Source organism: Acomys minous (genome assembly GCF_964271855.1).
Source record: "Acomys minous genome assembly, chromosome: 3".
NCBI lineage: Eukaryota > Metazoa > Chordata > Mammalia > Rodentia > Muridae > Acomys > Acomys minous.
In genome coordinates this window covers 139,265,471-139,283,693 of record NC_140485.1, presented here as the reverse complement: position 1 = coordinate 139,283,693, position 18,223 = coordinate 139,265,471, and the positions used below count along the sequence as shown (strand labels likewise).

Below are 18,223 nucleotides of genomic sequence, written 5' to 3'. Positions count from 1 at the left end.
CCTGGAGTTCTTGGGTAGGAGTTGCCTCATAAATTGAATATTTCAAAGCTTCTGTCAAGTTACTTTGAAACTGTTCATGGCTGTGGTACCCAGGTAAGCCGTACTCGATGCTCTGGGGGTTACACTACAAGGAACTACAGTCGTGCTCACACAGCCTGGTGATTAAAAGCACACTCAGAGCTATAGTTTATGGGATTTTTCTAGACTTATTATATATACTTTCAGTTATGAAATCACAAACATCAGCATTTAATACACCTAAATTTGAACTCTTTGTAAAGATTGTTTTTTACGTAATAAAATGGCAAATTTTTGCACTGTCGTGAGAAGGTACAAACACCCACTTCTACCTTGGAAACAATGTAGGGCGCACCTGTGTTCACACTCAGGCCCTTTCTGTGCTTCTGCCTAACCCTCTTTAACATAAAGACAAAAGGGTTGGTAGGATGGGTCCCCAAGCAAAGTTTGTTTCACAAACCTGCTGGTTTGAGGACTGTCCCAGAACCCACACAAAGGTGGAAGGAGGTAACTGACTCTACAGGGTTGTCAGCTGACACCACCCCCGCCTTACTGCACTGCGCATGCGCACGTGCGCACCACACTAAATGGGGCTAATCAAGCCCTGATTCATAGCTTGTTGTGAAGATTAAGCGCGCTGTGCGTATGCCACTGAGTGACTGCTTTGTGCTCAGCAGCTCTTTACTTTTGCTTTTAACAATTGTGCTACACTTTAAAAGGCAGAGTTGAAGCCTTCCCCGTGAAGCCAGCTTCACTTCCTCCTCCCTCTGAGTTCTAGGGACTCTAAAATGGTGTTTTCATTCCCCCGACACGACACTGTTCTCACAGTGTGGGTACCCATGCTGTTTGGAGTTTTTTACACGCACATAAATGTTATGGATAGGCTGTTACAGCTTGCTTTCTCTACTTTATGTTTTTGACATTTATCTATCTTGATACATTTCACTCTAACTTCGTATTAACTTTTTTCCAAAAAGCCTTTGCTTACATGTCATTTTCTCAACAAGAAATCTGTTTTCTAAAAGCCTTTTTATGAATGTGTGTGTGTGTGTGTGTGTGTGTGTGTGTGTGTGTGTGTACATGAGGAATCCAGCAGAGGGCATCAGATCTCTTTTTTTTAAAATTTATTTACAATGTATACAGTGCTCTACCTGCATGTACACCTGCATGCCAGAAGAGGACATCAGATCACATTATAGGTGACTATGAGCCACCATATGGTTGTTGGGAGTTGAACTCATGACCTCTGGAAGAGCAGCCAGTATTCTTAACCACTGAGCCGTCTCTCCAGGCCCTGGCATCAGATCTCTTGCATGTAATTGCAAGCCACTTGTCATGGTGTCATAGGTGCTGGCAACCAAGCTTGGGTCCTTTCCAAGGGTAGCAGCAAAACTCTTAACCGTTGATCCATCTCACCAACTCCCTCAAAAAAGGAGCTCTCACACACTTTCTCCGGCCCTGCACTTGTCCCCTAGAACATGCATTCTATTTTTCCTTCTAGATTATGCTCACGACCCTCTAAAACTATATTAGATATGTACCTATTGACTCTGCAGCTACCCCTCCCCAGTAGCACCTGCCTGGCGTGTGGGCCCTGGTCTCATCCCCAGCACTGCAGAGATAATGTTCCTGCCCATTAGCGACATTATCTCTTCCCTCTTTAGAGCACGTGTTCCACAGGGAACATCTGACTATTTTCTTTTTTTTCTTCTTCCTCCTCTTCCTCCTCCTCCTCCTTCTTCTAACTTATATAACCCGGTCCTTTGGCAATGCTGCTCTAAGCGGCTGTTGCACAGGCATTTGTTGAGTGGTTTTCACTTCTATTGACAGATATCGCTGATGTTTCTTTCCTTTTGTGGTTGCTCTGATTAGAAAACAATGCTGCAGTATAACCTCTTCTTGTACAACTCTGCATTCCCCTCAGATATGTAGCCGGTAACAACTTGCTCGGTGAAAGGTGTCTACTCCAAGACTCTTAACATGAGATTCGTCAAGTGCTGGCTATTGAAAGGGAATGAATAAATCTTCCTTTGCAATGTAAACATGAAGCTATCAGCAGCAAAGGATCATTAAGACAGGCTTGGCTTTATTGACCAAAATAGCACATACTTTGAATTGGATTACGCAAAGTCATTTTTTAACACAATTGCTTGGTCTGGACACCTCAGTGAGTTTTCCATGGATTCTGTTGAGTCCCAACTAAATCAGAAATGGCCATTTGAGCCAAGTGCACAGAGACCCTAATCAAGCTGACTCACCTGAAGCTACAAGGCACCCATGCACTCAGATTCTGCCTGTCCATGCAGCCTGCCCCACCCTGGCTTGTGTGTCAAGGTCATCACTCTGTCTCGCTGTGCTGACTTTGATCACCTTGGATCCACACTTATTTTTCACATCATTTTGTTGTTAGCTGGATTTCTTTTCAAAGTTGTCCTTAAGGGAAGAATAGAAGCTAACTGTCAGCACCAAGCCTACGTCAGGGATTCTAAGCCGTAGCCAAGAGAGAAATTAATCCTCAAAGCATTTCACACCAAACAGCAGTGATCTGCAAATTGCAGATTATTTGTGTCATGTGGCCTGTGCCAGTGGCACATCAGAGAGATGAATCCATTCCCATTTTTATCCCAAGCCTGGGAGCACACGGTTTTCCATTGAACCCAGAGGACATCACAATTGCCCCTGTGATGATTTGCAAGGAAATTAAAGGGAGGGGAAAAGTAGGGATTGAAGGCCCAATCAGTTTGTAGCAGTTTTCAATGTGTGTGTTTTCTGAATGTGGTTCCCCTAGTTGGGTTAATCCCTCCAAGCTCTGTCCTGGTTCAGCTTTGGGGTTGTTGTTGTTTTAACTTCACAGAGGAGTCCCTGCTAGATAACTTAGCACCTTTAGTTGTGGATTACAGTTACTGACTGAACTAGAGAACAGTTTCAAAGTTGCCATTTTTCACATTCAACTGCCTCCATTTCATTTTGAAAAGTGTCTAAGTCGGCCAGTTCAGGGGGCCACTCAGAAGGCTGAGGCAGGAGGGTCAGAAATTTCAGGCCTGGGCTGCAAATTGAGCTCCAGGCCAGCCTGGAAAACCTGGTGAGAACCCATCACAACATTTAGCAGTTTCTACTAGAGACTCCACTAAGCACTGCGGTGTTGATTTGGCACTGTGAGGCCTTAGCTTCAGTTCCTGGTACGAAAAACAAAGTGGAAAAAAAAAAACTTAGTTCACTTTAGTACCGTGGATGCAATTTATTTATATCTGCAACCAACTCAACAGATGAAATGGTTCTGGAGACAAAAGGTCAAACTGTGAATAAAGAGCACAGAGCCTGGCAACTGGCTAAGCCAGCATGTGCTGAGCAGTCAGGTCAGATAAGCACAGACAGAAAAATGTGCCTTAAAACAGCATCCAAGACAAAGGAAAAGAGGCAGAGACCAGAAGGTCAGTCCCACCACCACCACCCCCAACTCCAACCCCACCCCCATGCCCACCCCCACCGCACCCCTATCCCTACCCCACAATCCCCACCCTCTCCCCCATCCCCACCCCCACCCCCACCCCCGAGGAAGGAGAGCTGTGTTGTCTTCCGGGTGGCTGTGCCCTTGTTTCCCTGAGCAAAACAAAGCCCTGTGTTCAGAACATATGCTCTGAGGCCAAACAGTGCCCCTGAGAACTGAGAGTAGAGTGGGGAACACACAAAGCCAAGGCTGACAGATCTCCACAGAACCTGTGTGTGAAATCTCAGAGTCCCTGGGAGGCACTTTGGAGGGGAATCAACGTGGAAGACAGATTTCAGAATGAGCGAGAAAGAGAGTCTGTCTAACGTTGTTAAGTGAGGAAAGACTGAATCTAAAGTTTGAGAAGCAATGGATTTGATGGGAACTTTAGCCATCAACTGCAACAATCATAAACCTTTACAAATACACAAAAGCAATGTGAGAAGCTACTAAGGAACACGGGAATATGACATCTTGAAGAACCAAGCAGAGGTGAATGAAGGGTCTCATTGGCCAGTGAGCGCATGTGCTCACTGTGGGGCTTCTTGACGTCAATATGCTAGCTGACCAAGCAGCTGCAGTGTTTAGCCAGCTGGGCTAAACCCAGAGACCTGCTGGGCTCAGTGGCACCGCCACAGTAGTTCAGTGCCTGTGGGGGAGAGAATACCGGAAACCGTAGAGGGCTGTGGGCAGAACAGTAATTGAGTGATATAAAGAGAAAGAGAAGGCCACCAAGAAGACAGAATGAAGGGAAGGCTAGAGAGGCACTTTCAGAAGGGGCGTTTGAGCCAGTGTGCCGTTCTACGACCCACTGGAAGAGTGATGACCGGCAGAGGGCGCTACAGCAGTTACCTACGGAGAAAGGCCCCTGTAAAGAGCCCTTCAGTCCTTTACCCTGAAGCCTCCCTCAGAAGCCCAGTGCACTGAAGCCCTTCTTACTGTCACCACAGCCAACCCAGAAGCCCTTACCTGGCTCTCCCTCCTGAAAGCAGTGGCCAGCCTGGGCTCTCAGTGAAGGACTAGGCCAAAGGCGGTTTGGATCTGTTAAAGGTGTGTGCCAAGCCTGTTGAGGACGGAAGGAGCAGGGAGCTAGCGGAGGAGGAAGGGAGCCAAGGGTCAGGTCGGCTATGCAGTCCAGCATCGTTGAGGAGCAGCCCACAAGAAGTCCAGGGTCAGAAAACAAAAACAGCGCGGTCACCCTTCACACTCTCCTGCAGACGTATTTATTTGTCAAAGGGCAAAACAAGTTGGACAGGTTGTTCATATAGAACTTTCAAATATTCAGACAGGAAATGTCGCTGCTATCAGGGAAGAAATATCTCCTCTCACCCCCTCAATAAGCATGCAAATCAGCAGATAGCTTTAACAAAAGACAAGTGAGCAAGAGAAAAATTAGTTTACTAGCACATCTCCCTCACAGGATGTGTCATGAAAACTGGCTGTGCGTTGTGTGTCTCTTCAAAAAAGACCAGCAAGTTTCAGGAAATAAGAGGCAGGTGGTCTGTGGCTTCCTAATGTGGGAAGGTAGGGGTGTGAATTTTAATGTTTAGGAGGAAACTAGTGGCGGGAGGTTTGTTTCATTCTTCTGGTGCTGGTGCGAGGGGCCCCTAGGAAGATCTTACCTAAGACTAGAGTCAGAGAGATGGATAAAAGGAGCCGTGCTCTGTTGACTGCTTTGTAATTGCCTTAACTCAAAACTCTCTGTCTAAGGCATGGTCTGTGGCAGCGTGCTCTGCACCAACAGACCAGAGGTCTGTGCTAGCATGGGTCTGGCTACCCGCTTCAGAGTTTACAGTAGGTTGCCAAGGTAGGATGCTTTACATAGGCAGGGCAGGCAGACAGCAGCTGCGGGATGTTAACATGAAATGTGAACGCAGCTGTGGTCCAGGATGCCTGGCCACGCAAAGGCACGGAGATCCCTCTCAGAGACCTCTCAGGGGGAAGCTCCATGACGTCACAGCCAGGGTCTAGCTCCAGTATCTGACACTAGGCCCATGAGCACACACGGAGACAGCCCATAGCCGACTTCCTGGCCACTGCATTTCAGTGGGGAATGCTGCTCACCCCCAGGTCAAGCCTGAGAGGTGGAGACGGGGCAGGGACGTGAGCAGCCGGTGTTTCCTGTGTGCACAGTCCATCCAGATGATCTCAGGAAAATTGCATGTTTGTCTCAGGGAAAAGGCGCGGAATGGTGGCATAAAAAGAATGGATGTGTTTTTAGTCACTCCGCGTGTAGAATTAGTGTCTAGAAAACCCTTTCTAATAATAAGAACACTTTGCTACTAAAAATGGAATTTGTTAGGAGGCCTCTGGCCTCAGTCCTCTGAGCATGGAAACAGTGTGTCAGGCATTATGTCAGGGACTCTAGGAGTAGTAATTCCATGCTGAAGGAGAGGTCAGCCCAAGTGCAAGGTCTGTCACTCTTCAGAATGGTGTTACAAGTTAGGTACCCTCTGTACAACCACTGAACAATTAAACTCCAGCAAGTCTGTGAAATCCCAAATTTCACTCTGATCGCCACTGATATAAACAGAATCACCAGACTGCATCAGGCAGCCTTGCGGCTGTATTAGAAAAGCTCTTTTGACATTTCAATGATGGTCTGAGTGACTGTCTATCACAGTGGGCTCCCACTTGCGTCATCTCTGCAAGACTGGCCTCGGTCCTCTGCTGTAAGTACAGCTTTGCTCCTGAGGTTAGCCCTGAATTGGCGTAGCCCATAAGGAAATGACATGTGTGCACATGCATATGGACACACACATATGACAATGCACACACACACGCACATATACATACAAAGTCTTGCTTTGCTTGCCATGTGATATAAAAATCATTTTTTTATCTGTAACCTGGGCCTAGATTTGTTAAGTCATATAAATTCATGTGCTTTTCAAAGTTCTCCTTTGCAGTTAGAAGGCAGTGCCCTAAATATATACACTAACCATATCTTCCTAAGCATTTTTATGATCTGTTGTTTTTAAATTTTTTAATTAAAATATAATTAAGACTTTTCCCTCTCCCCCTTTTCTACCTCCTCTCATGCCCCCCCACTCCCTGTTAGTTGATACCGATGGCCTATTTTTATATTACTATTGATATCTGTATCTATATGCACACATACATAACTGTAACCTGCCAAGTCCATTCGTTGTTGCCTGAGTACACTTGATTTCAGGAATGACCACTTGGTATTGGATAACTAAATAGGGGGCTCACCATAGGAAAGATTAATCCTCATGCTCTGAGCATCCCTTAGCTGCCTATAGCTCTGCATTTAGGAGAGGGACCCTGTGAGATTCCATCTTCCACATAAGCATGACTATTGTATTTGTTCAGGTCTTGCTTAGGTGGCCATATTGCCGAAGTGTTGTAGATGTGACTTCTCTGTCTCTAAGAGACATAATCTCACACCAGACTTCCTGGTCCTCGGCTCTTACAATCTTTCCACTCTCTTCAGAGATGCTCCCTGAGCCTTGGCACCAAGAGTTTCTCACTTCACTTTGACCATTTGTGGCTTTCTGTGATGGTCTCTACCTGCTGCAAGGAAAAGTTTCTTTGATGAGGAGTGAGAGCTACACTTAGCTGTGGGTATCAGGATTCTTTTTAGAACACAGTTGGGACTTATGCTGGTCCAGTAAAGTGGGCATCATAGGTTCCCCATGACTTTCCTAGCCCTGAGTAGTTGGCCAGGTTTCCAGACCAGGCATAGTTTTCCTCCTGTTGAGCGAGCCTTAACTCTAAGTAGATACCACTGGTTAGTGCCGAGATGTGACTGCCACTGTCGCACCTACAGGGATAGCTTGACATGCAGCTCATTGCTATGCTTCTTAGGCATCACAGCTGAATAAAACTGTTATTTAATTTACTACCCTCCCTTAGCAGCTTGTATATCACCTTCAGGAAGGAGGCTTTCAGGTCAGCTCCACCTTACGTCATCCAAAGTCTTTTTCCTAAGTGTGTGATGTCTTCAGCAATAAGCACTTACCTTCAGCCTCTGGGAAGCAACTAAGTATACTAGCAATAGCCTATATTGTCTTGGGAGCCTTCTGGGCTACCTTGACCAACAACTTGAAAGATTTCTCACACTTGTCTTTTGTTAGATAGTCTATGGCTCTTGTGGGGAGTATTGTTAGCCCGTATCATAACTTGATTTAAGATTATATACATATATGTGTGTGTTTGTGTGTGTGTCTATGTGTGTAATGCAATTTTAGGTAAACACGATTGTGTACGTTACCTAAGGCTTTTTCCAACATCTTTAGTGTATTTGTCCTTCTCCCCTCACTCTCCTTCTGTATTGACCCTCCTTTCTCCATGTCCAATTAATGCCCCTGTCTTGGTTACTTTCACATTGCTGGGATAAGACACCATGATCAAGGCAGCCTATAGAATAAATTGTTTATTGGGGGCTTACAGTTTGAGGGGGGTTAAATTCCATGACCATTGTATCAGCAAGCATGGCGGCAGGCAAACAGGTATGGTGCTGGAGCGGGAGCTGAGAGCTTACATCTTGATGAGACAGAGAGGGGGAGGAAACAGAGAGGGGTGGGGGAGAGGGAGAGGGAGAAAGAGAGGAAGGAGGAGGAAGAGAAGAGGGGAGAAGAGAGAGTGAGGAGGAAGAGAGAAGAGAAGAGAGACTGGGGCTGGTAATGGCATAAGTCTTTGGAAATCTCAAAGCCACGCCCTCTAGTGTTTCTGAAGCTGGGGAGCAAGTTTTAAACTCTATGAATCTGTAGAGCTCATTCTCGTTCAAACCACCACAGCCCCCTCCTGTAAAAGGAACGTGTATTCGCCTGCTTCAGCTGTTGTCTCGCAGGCTCACTGCCTCCTGCTAAGCTAGGCCTAGTCCTGGAAGCTTCTAGCGTCCATACAATCTAACCTAGGTCTAGAATGTTTTCAGCCTCTGAGACTTACTGCTTAATAAGCTCACCGTTTCTTGTTCTTCCTGAGCTCTGGGCTGGGTGGTCTAACTCAGCTGTTCTGGCTCAAACTCCTCTCCCATCTGACTTATTTAATCTGGCTTCTCTCTTGGCCTCTGAATTGCTCTGCTTGGCCTCAAACTAACCCAGCAATCTGCTCCAATCTTCTGGCTTCTTCTTATTCTCTGGCTCAGTTGGTCTTCACCTGAGCGCTCTCTCGCGCTCTCTCTCTCTCTCTCTCTCTCTCTCTCTCTCTCTCTCTCTCTCTCTGTCTCTCTCTCTGCAACCTGTCTCTCTATTACTGCCCCTGGTTTTTTTTAAAGCTCCTATTCTCTGTCTCTCTGTGTCTCTGTCTCTGTCTCTGTCTCTGTCTCTGTCTGTCTGTCTGTCTGTCTGTCTGTCTGTCTCTCTCTCTCTCTCTCTCTCTCTCTCTCTCTCCCTCCCTCCCTCCCCTCCCTCCCTCCCTCCCTCTCCCTCTCTGCATTGCCATTAAGTAGCATCCCTTTCCTCTCCTCAAAAACTGGATGTATCCTATTCTGTCAAATCTTCTCTGGTTTGTCACTTTCTTTTTCTGCCACTCAATTAGACATACCTTTCGAACATAGGTGCTTCCTTCTCCCACAACAGGCTGCATCCTTTGGACTAGTAAACCACACATTCCTTCAGTTTCTTCAGTAGAAATAAGAAAAGTTCTCACTCATCGTTTGAAGTATTCCTGCTGCACAAGATCTCCGTTCTCTTTGTGGTATTAGAGTGGGGTGACTGTGCCTCGCCGTGTCCCCATACCAGTGAAGGTCTCCTAAGGGAGAATCATTTCCTTTTAGAGAAGACAGTGCGATCCCTGACGATGGGCCCTTAGCCAGGTGAGTGACCTGCCCAGCTGGAACATCAAGCTTCTACCCAGGCCAGGGTCCCGCTCTCTCCATGGGAAGGAGACAGCTTTCTCTTTAGAACCATTCCAGCTTTTCAGAATTTAGAGATGGCTTCCTGGCTCTTAGATGTTCCTATTTTTCTTTCCATTTCAACTTGGCAAGCTTCTTTTGACTTTCCTTCAAACTTCTGCCCATCCACAATGTTCATTCCTCCCTCACAGTGCTTGGCTGCTTCTTAGCCCCCAACCCTGCTGTGTCACATCTGTTCTTGCATGCAGTCCACTTTTTCATTATCACTCTTGATATATTAAACTTTGTTCAAAATGGTTGACGGTAATTCCACCATGAGTGTCCCACCTGAGTCAGTCTCCCGTATCTGTTTTGTCTCTTTGGGCTGTGTTTTCCCTTGCCTGTTAGTATGGCTTCGATTTCTGGATGAAATGCGGACATGATATTTGGGGAATTGGGAACTGAGGTATCTACTAGGCCTTTGATGTGAAGATAGGGGTTAAACAGATGTTAACTCGGGCCATGACTCATGGGTTGCACCTGCTGGTGGCAGAGGTTTCAGAATCCTCTGGGTTCAGTATCCTGGGTGTTTGTCTCCTTCCTATTCTGAGGAGGGAACTGGATGGAACCCAAGGTCTCTCGCATGATGGCAAGTGTTCTACTGCTGATCTGTATCTCCAGCCCATCTCTGGGATTCTTAAGCCCTCTTCTTCTGTGCCTTGCTGCTCTGTCAGCTAGAATCTGCTGTAAGTCTACTGGAATCCTGTTGGTAATGGAATTTGGTGTGAATGGGGATGGATTATAATCTTTGAGTTACAGTTCTGTCTGTAAATGTCTGTGGGGGGCTATTACCTGGGACTTTAACCTTCAAAATTGCTTCTGTGGTGATACCCAGCCCTTATCCATAGATGCAGGATTCCTTCATTCTTACTGACTGTCCCCTGACCGCCATCCCCAGTAGAGCCAGACAGCCTAGGGGAATAGGGACGTCTTGAGTCCTTTTCACTAAAAAGGAGACTTTTATTAGAGAGAGCCACAGATCCTCAGAAGCCCCTGGAGCACAGACCAGAAAAGTCCATAGGCGCCTGGTCTCCAGGGTATTTCTCACTCCTAAATACTCCACACTTCCCCCTGGGGAAGATAAGAATTAACAGCTTATGACCCAGGATGGCATATCTGGCCTGTCTCTCCAGATGGTAATGGATGTCTTATCCAGTGACGTCAGTTCTCCTACAGGCCCAAGAAAAGCGGTTGATATTTAGTTTTCCCAGACCATTGTTCTTATAAGGATGAATGCCGTAACATGCAACATTTCAGAACTGGGAATCCAGAAGCCCCACCATTGCTTTTTGGCATGATAGATGATGTGGTGGCTTTTTTTTTTCCCAATAGTTGCTTCTCCTTTGAAGAAAGAAAACATCTTAAGATGAGTAGCATTAGATATGGAAACAGCGCTAACGTCATTAGCAATAATTGTGCTTTTTTTTTCCATCTCGTGTTTGCAAAGCATCTTGCTTTCTTTTATATGCATTCAGAACAGCAGTTCAAAGCAGACATTATGATAAAGAAGCGACGCTTACAATAGCATATTTATTCAGCTGCATATCCACACCATCTACCAAGAAACAAAGTAGCTGAAACAGAACCAGAGCTCCAGCCAGGCAAAAGCTTGTGTCAGAGGGCAGGAAGCCCCCAATTCACTATCTCCTGGCTGTAACGTGGATCACTACCTGCTGTGTCCAATGCTGACAGTGGCTATAAGCTATTCTGTGTTGTAATGTGTGCCTATTTTTGCTGTGTCCAATGCTGACAGTGGCTGTACACTATTCTGTGTTGTAATGTGTGCCTATTTTTGCTGTGTTCAATGGTGGCAGTGGCTATAAGCTATTCTGTGTTGTAATGTGTGCCCATATTTGCTGTGTCCAGTGGTGGCAGTGGCTGGATTACATCTATTTGCTGTGTATAATTGTGGCAGTAGCTGCAAGCTATTCTTTTCAGAAAATCAGGTGAATAGAAAAGGCCAGAGAACCGGGCAGTGCCTGTACTCAAGGTTGGGTTGCTAAGAAGGAATATTTAAATATCCAGTCGAACAAACCCAGAGACTAGAAATGGAGGAGAAGGAAGAAAGGGTCAGTTGGGCCCTTGAGGGAGCTGAGAAGGGACGGTTGGGATGAATGGGGGAAAATAATGTGTTGAGAACCCACCCCACATTTTCCTCTTTCAGCGCCCTCCCAATCTTTCCTGACTCCCATTAACCCAAATAACATGCAGAAAAATGATGCCCCGATGACCGGTGAGTTTCTTTGTGAGTGTCGGAGCACTGCCATGGGAACACATGTGTCCTCACTAATGAGCACATTGGTAGGAACTGAGGTGAGGAGAAGACTTGAAGGCAAAGTGGGGAGACTCATATCACATCCACATCCCTGGTCACAAGGGTCACTAACAGCTGCCACACAATCCAAGGCTGGACAGACAGCTGCTGAGCCCAGAGCCTTGCAGATGTTTTCTTTGTGGGCTCGTGGTGACCTTGTGTAAAAGTAGAGGTCCAGCAGATTCCTTGTGAGTGTTTCTTGACACTGGGAATGTGCCTCATCCCCTAAAACTATCTCTCCTCATGGCATTTTAGTTAGAACTTGACACAGTTTTATCCAACAAACCCCACATGCCCTACACTGATATTCTGTGCACCTGTTGTGCGTTTCTAGCTTTTTGCATTCTACTCGCCATCTTTACACTAAGTCCATACCTGTCACTTCCCTAATTTATGTCCCCATGTTGGGCACAGCCAGTGTGCATTACTCCATGCCTGACTCAAATACCTTGACTCTAGCCACTCCTCAATATACACTGCACCATCCTTGTTTGTGAGAGTCGGTGGTGCCCCTCAGGTGCTTAGGGTGACTGTGATATCGCCAGTGCAGGATGTTTACCTTTGAGCCATCATTGACATCAGTCCTTTACTCAAGCCTTAGGAGAGCACCAGCATATAAATTCTGAAGACGAGCTAATTTTAAATTCTGTTTCTTGTCATATCTGGCATAAAAATAAGTTAAGACCACTTTTCTTCTCTGTTTTGAGTGGTGTCAACAACCACATATAAAGGAGAAAAAGGAATCTAAAATTCTTAGATTGGACAGATTATTTCCATGATAATATTTTAAATATATAACTAGATATAAAATGAGATATAAACATTTTATGCTTATGTAACTAAGGGGCCAAAATAAAAACTTGAAAATTAAATGTAAATGAAAGTATAAGCTCTGAACAGGCAAACTATTAATTAATTTAATGTGGCAGGTGCTGATGTTCTACTGACATGATCAGGCTCCTGAGTACCAGTACCAACCCTCCATCTCCACCTGCCACCCTGGGCTATGTACCCAGTTTCCCGCCCTTTTCCCTTAGTCACAGACCCCAGGATTGTGAAACCTCCATGACAGTGCACCTCTTGTGTTCCGTCCACCTCTGTTCCTATCGTTGTTTCAGAGAGCTCAGCCAGCGCTCCTCACTCCTGAAGAGGCCTGAAGCAGGAAGGCTGGCACGTGGCCGGGTCTCCACAGCGCTTCTCAGCCACACCATCAATCAGATGGCACACCCACCTTCACCAGTTCCTTAGCTGTCCTTCAGAGCAGCGTGCCGGAAGTCAGCAGCTTCTCAAGCACTGCCTTCCTCATGGACAGTGCTCCTCATGGGCAACGCTCCTCATGGGCAATGGTCCTCACGGGCAACGCTGCACACGGGCAACGCTGCACACAGGCAGTGCTGCACATGGGCAATGCTGCACACGGGCAGTGCTGCACACGGGCAATGCTGCACACGGGCAATGCTCCGGGGTGGCCTCCGCCTAGAGACCCACTCAGTTCTCTCTTCAAGAAGCCAGATGTCTTTCTCCATGGTATTGGACATGACTGTGGCAACTAATTCATTATGTTTCCACCAAAAATATTTGCCTCAGGTCTTCCATTTATTTTTCTTTAATAAAAAAAAATTCCCTGTACTATCTGAATGAATTTTTATAAACCATTTTTTCTCTATAAGGTACTGTACAATATCCGAGGCTATAATGTGTCCTAGTGGCTTGCCATGGCTTTAGAAATTCAGAATTGGGGCTGACCCAAGTACTCTGGGGTCTCAGAAAAACAGAACCAGTAGGAAACATGTGTTGGAGGGTTTCCATATTAGTCAGTGTTCTCCAAAGGAACAGGACTGATGTAATGAGCGTGCCATGCACGCACACGCACACATGCACACACGTGCACACACACACACAGAGAAATTATCAGATGGCTTACAGGACATGGAGTGGGTAATCCAGCAATGACCAGCTCACACTGAAGAGGCTGAGAACCTGGGATTTGCTCAGTCCACAAGGCTGGGTTTCTCAGTATTTCCAATGTGGAACTGAAGAGTCTCCGGCCTTCAGCCCACATTGGAAGCTTCTAGAAGTAGGTTCTAACACCTCTAAAGGACACACAGCAGCCACAGGGCAGATGAATTTGCCAGCAAAAGCGAGGGCAGGCAGGCAAAGAGCAGAAGCTTCTCTTTTGCATGTTCTTCTATCTGAGCTGTCACTAGAGGGCGCTCTTCACAGTTACAGCCGGCCTCTGGCTACAAGTTACCGGAAGGAGAGCCCCTGGCCCCTGGCGGAACTGCCCAGTGGCTGGTGTTTTAGCTGAGTCAAAAATCCAGTCAAATTGCCACTGAAGATTCCCCATCACGGAACACACGACAGGAGATGTACTGGAACTGGTGCACATGAGGATGGAAGCTGAGAAATCAATCTGCCCTCTCAAGCCAGAGAGCCAGGAAGGTGTGGTACAATTGCAAAAGAAATTCACTTTGAGAAAAGAGTAGGGGCAGGGGCTGACACAAGCCCCGAGTCAGAGGACTGAACACCAGAGGCTCTGAGGTCTGAGGGCAAGAAAAGGTGCATGGCCCAGGCCCAGAAGGCTCCATCCTTCCCACCTTCTCACACCGCTCGGGTCCAGTGCCGGGAGGAGCGGTGTGATGCTTACTCACCTGGGTGATGGACGGCAGGCCTGCTCTGCTCCGTCCACCAATTCGGATGCTAGAAGCATCCATTTCGCCTCCTCTCCAGGTATCACAGCGGCCAGTCAAGTTGACACATGGAATTATCATCATACCAAATCCCCGTTAATATCCTGTGTCAATATTGAGCCCTTTGTGGGCACCTCTGTTCACAAGCCTGCACTGTAAATCTGCCCGACCTTCTACCTACAACAACACACAAACACTCGTGCACAGGACAGCTTCACCTATGGGAAGGCAAATTCCGATTATTTCTTAACCTACCTTCACCCAGAAACCCCTCTCAGTCCCCTCCACCTTGCTTACCCCCTGGTGCCGAGTAAAGGAGAATCAGCTCAGTAGCTCCTCTGATGTGCTCTGCATATGAACACATCCAGTTTCCTTAATGGAAATGCCAATGAATTTATGCCATCCATGGGTCTTATCTCAGAGGAACAGGTTTTTAATATCCATTTTGTTTCTGGAGTTAATCTTATGAATGACTACAACCTAACACCGTGGAATAATTCCATTGAGGAAGTAGGGACAGGACATGTTTTAGCTGATACCAAGCGTTTACAGATGTGTACATCCCTAAATGTAAGTTTGCATATGTAATTTATTTATTTCATTTTATGACTAAATGAAGACAATGAGAAAAGCCTGAAGAGTTAAGGATGGGTTAGAACTGGAAGGCAGCGGAAGTCTCTAAACCTCAGCAGATCCTGCAAGGACAGGATGCTTGGCGGTTCTGCCTCCATTCCTAAGCCTTAGCCCAGCTGGTCAGGAAATAGCCCTCAGTCAACGTGTGAGACCCTCCCGTCGCTGGCTTTCCCCTTCCAGCCCCACAGACTCCTGACGTTGTGTCAGGGCACATGTATAAGCTCCAGGAGGACCACGATATCCTAAGGCCGGGTCATTCCAGGGGACAGGCCGGGATGGAGTCGCATGTGAGCCTATCCTAAAGTGTCATTCTGAGCCCAGGCAGTGGCCAACTCTTCCCTGAAGGTCTGGCTCCTCTGTGGCCGGTGAGAAGTGTGTGTGTTTCCAGGTGCACATTTGCATCCTTGTCAACATCAGCATTGTGTGTCGGTAGCCAGACCGTTGTGTAAGAAACAAACTACTGTACAGAATGACAGTGACACTCTTGTGATCAATTCTCCTCTCCCGCAGCTGGCTGTCCCGACTCGTTGATTAAAGAGCTCCATCACTTCAGGGTTCTTGGAGAAGAGCAGGTGAGTCCGCCTTTCAAAGGCCGCATCACAGTGTCATGAAAGATAGACGCTAATGAGACAGTTTGGACCTCCCCGGGGAGGCAGGGTGTGTCCCCTGACCCACAGCACCCTCAAATAGGGAGGCGAGGCATGCCCGGGGTACGTGCGAGGACACTCTCCCCACTCTGCTATCCGTCAGACCCGACAGGTTATTAATTGGTACATCTGCTCCCTGCCAGAGTATTTCATCTCAAGACGGGAGTAGTAAGCAGGCACTGTGTAGTGGCAAATGAACAAATAAATGCAGAGACGAATCACGCCTAAGGGATCAATAGGCAGAGACATTCCTGATACAGATGCAAGTGGGGATGCAGGCTCCTTTGTACCCAATGTGTTGCTTATACGTTATAGCAGCCACTTTATGTGCCCGTGGTGAATATGTGACATAAAAAGCATAGTATGCACACACACACGTATTCTTGCTTATACTTTTGACCTCCTAAGATAAAACTGGCTTTCTGTGTTGCTGGGTTTGTATCTGTCGATTCCACCAACCACAGACTGAAAATATCTGGGAAAGAATCAGCATCGAAGAGACCAGCGTGATAGCCTAGAGGATAAAAACCCACTTGCCGTGCAAGCGCGGCCTGAGTTTGAGTCTCCAGGATCCCTGGACAGCCAGACACAATAGCTAATCTCAGTGTCTCTACAGCAGAGGGACAGAACTCTCACGCTCACCACCACAGCCGTGTGTGACAAAGGGACCCTGTCCCAAACAAGGTAAAATATGAGAACTGACCCTAAAAGTTGTCCTCTGACCTCCACTTATGCATTATGGCATGTGTGTGCCCCGCCCCTAAATCATATACATACATACATAAATCAACACAAAAACAATACAATAAAAATTAGTAAAAGTTTTGTAAATACTATATAATATATATATAGTATTTGCATCATATTGGCATTATTACTAATCTGAGGATTCAAAGCACACTAGGGGATGTGTATACATTATATGTAAATACTACTCCGTATTCTACATAAGGAATCGACTTAAGTATCCCAATGTTTCATATCTACTGGGAATACTAAAACTAATCCCCAAGGAACTCAAGGGACAGCTAAGCCTCTCTTAATCCTTCTATGAAACTACGGAGTCCATATTAGTATGTTAATTTTTGCATTAAATTGCCCTTACTACACTTGCACTGAATAACTGGCACCATGCTGGCTGACCTAACTGATACTCTGCTGTGGACTTCATTCTTTGCCAACCCTGAGCACACAACAGGCGTTTGGAATTGCAGTGACTCAGTTCTGCCAACGGATTCTGGGTTGGGTATGTTTGTCAGGTAACAAAGTTTCTTTTCTTGCTGCCATGAGAAAAAGCACCTTGAAAAAAGCAGCCCAGGAGATGAAGGGCTTATTCTGCCTCTCGGTTTTCAGGGTAATGGGGAGGCAAATCGAGGCACAGAAGCTTGAAGCAGTTGCTCATGTTGCATCCAGTCAGGAAGCAGAGAGGGATGGATGGCTCCTGCCGCTCAGATCTCTTTCCCCACTCACACAGGCCAGGATCCCAGCCAGGGAACGGTACTGCCCACAGTGGGCGTGCCTTCTCAGCTCAATTCACGTAACAAAGGTTAACTCCTCACAGGCATATGCAGAGGCCCATCTCCCAAGTGATCCTAGGTGGATAGTGAGATCGGCCATGACAGTATGTATGTATGACAAATCACGATTGCCTGTTACCTGATAGAAGTTAAAATCAGAAAGGCCCGAGGAAGAAGAAGCAATTGGAGTCTTTTCCATATCGTTGAATTAGCATTGCAAGATGCCTCCTTGACTCCTTATAGTGTGAGCTTCTAGAATATATATCAGCAGATATAAGTTTATTCATGTCCAAGCTAAGTCAGTGTCCCTGCATTGCAGGCACTAGTTACCTGGCACCTCCATACAGTCGTCTCCGTGTTAACCGCACAGCCAGTTTCACTGAGAACTCCAGACTTCTCAAAAGAACTAATTATTACCCCAGTGCTTCTGTTCAGATAATGGAGCCTTCTCTCTAACTCACACCAATATTTGCAAATGTTTCCATATTTGTTTCAGACTCACTATGTAATTAAAAGGGAAAGAAGCCAACTGTAATAATCTCCTTAGATTTGCATGCAAGTTGGGCCACTTTGCATTCTCCTGGAATTTAATCAAGCAATAATCAAAATTAATATTACCCTGATTAGCTATGGCAATAGAGCACATCACTATAATACTGATGTCTATGTCCTAGAAAGGCAGACATCCTTCCTTCTGTCCTTTCAGTCAAAGGAAGTTAGGAAAGAAAATAAAACCGAGCACCTACTGTGTGCTATGAATCATTCTAAGTATGGAGAGGGATGTAAAAATGAAATTCCTATCAACTTTATTTTAGCCTGGGGAAAATAAGTTGTTTTATATAGACATGTTCGGTATATATCATGGGTGGTGATAGTCACTGTCCTGGAGAAATACATAACTGAAGAGGGAAAATGAAGGAGAGAGACTGCAGATTCTTCCTTGCCAAGTGATCAAGGAGTGTGTGGATCTAGGGGAGGGGTCTTAATACCTTCCTCTGAGGAAACAGAAAGGAGGGAAAAGGGAGGGAAGAGAGACACAGAAGAGCTATTGATCACA

General features: G+C 46.2%; 1 protein-coding gene across 7 annotated transcripts in view; it reads left to right on the top strand.

The window, feature by feature from the left end:
• Positions 1-18,223, top strand: part of PRKN (parkin RBR E3 ubiquitin protein ligase) — a 1,133,456-nt gene that overhangs the window by 926,231 nt on the left and 189,002 nt on the right. For all 7 annotated transcript variants that reach the window (XM_084777800.1, XM_084777801.1, XM_084777799.1 and 4 more), the window contains one exon: positions 15,513-15,574. In XM_084777800.1, coding sequence (XP_084633926.1) covers positions 15,513-15,574 — 62 coding nt within the window. The remainder of the gene's footprint in view (positions 1-15,512; positions 15,575-18,223) is intronic.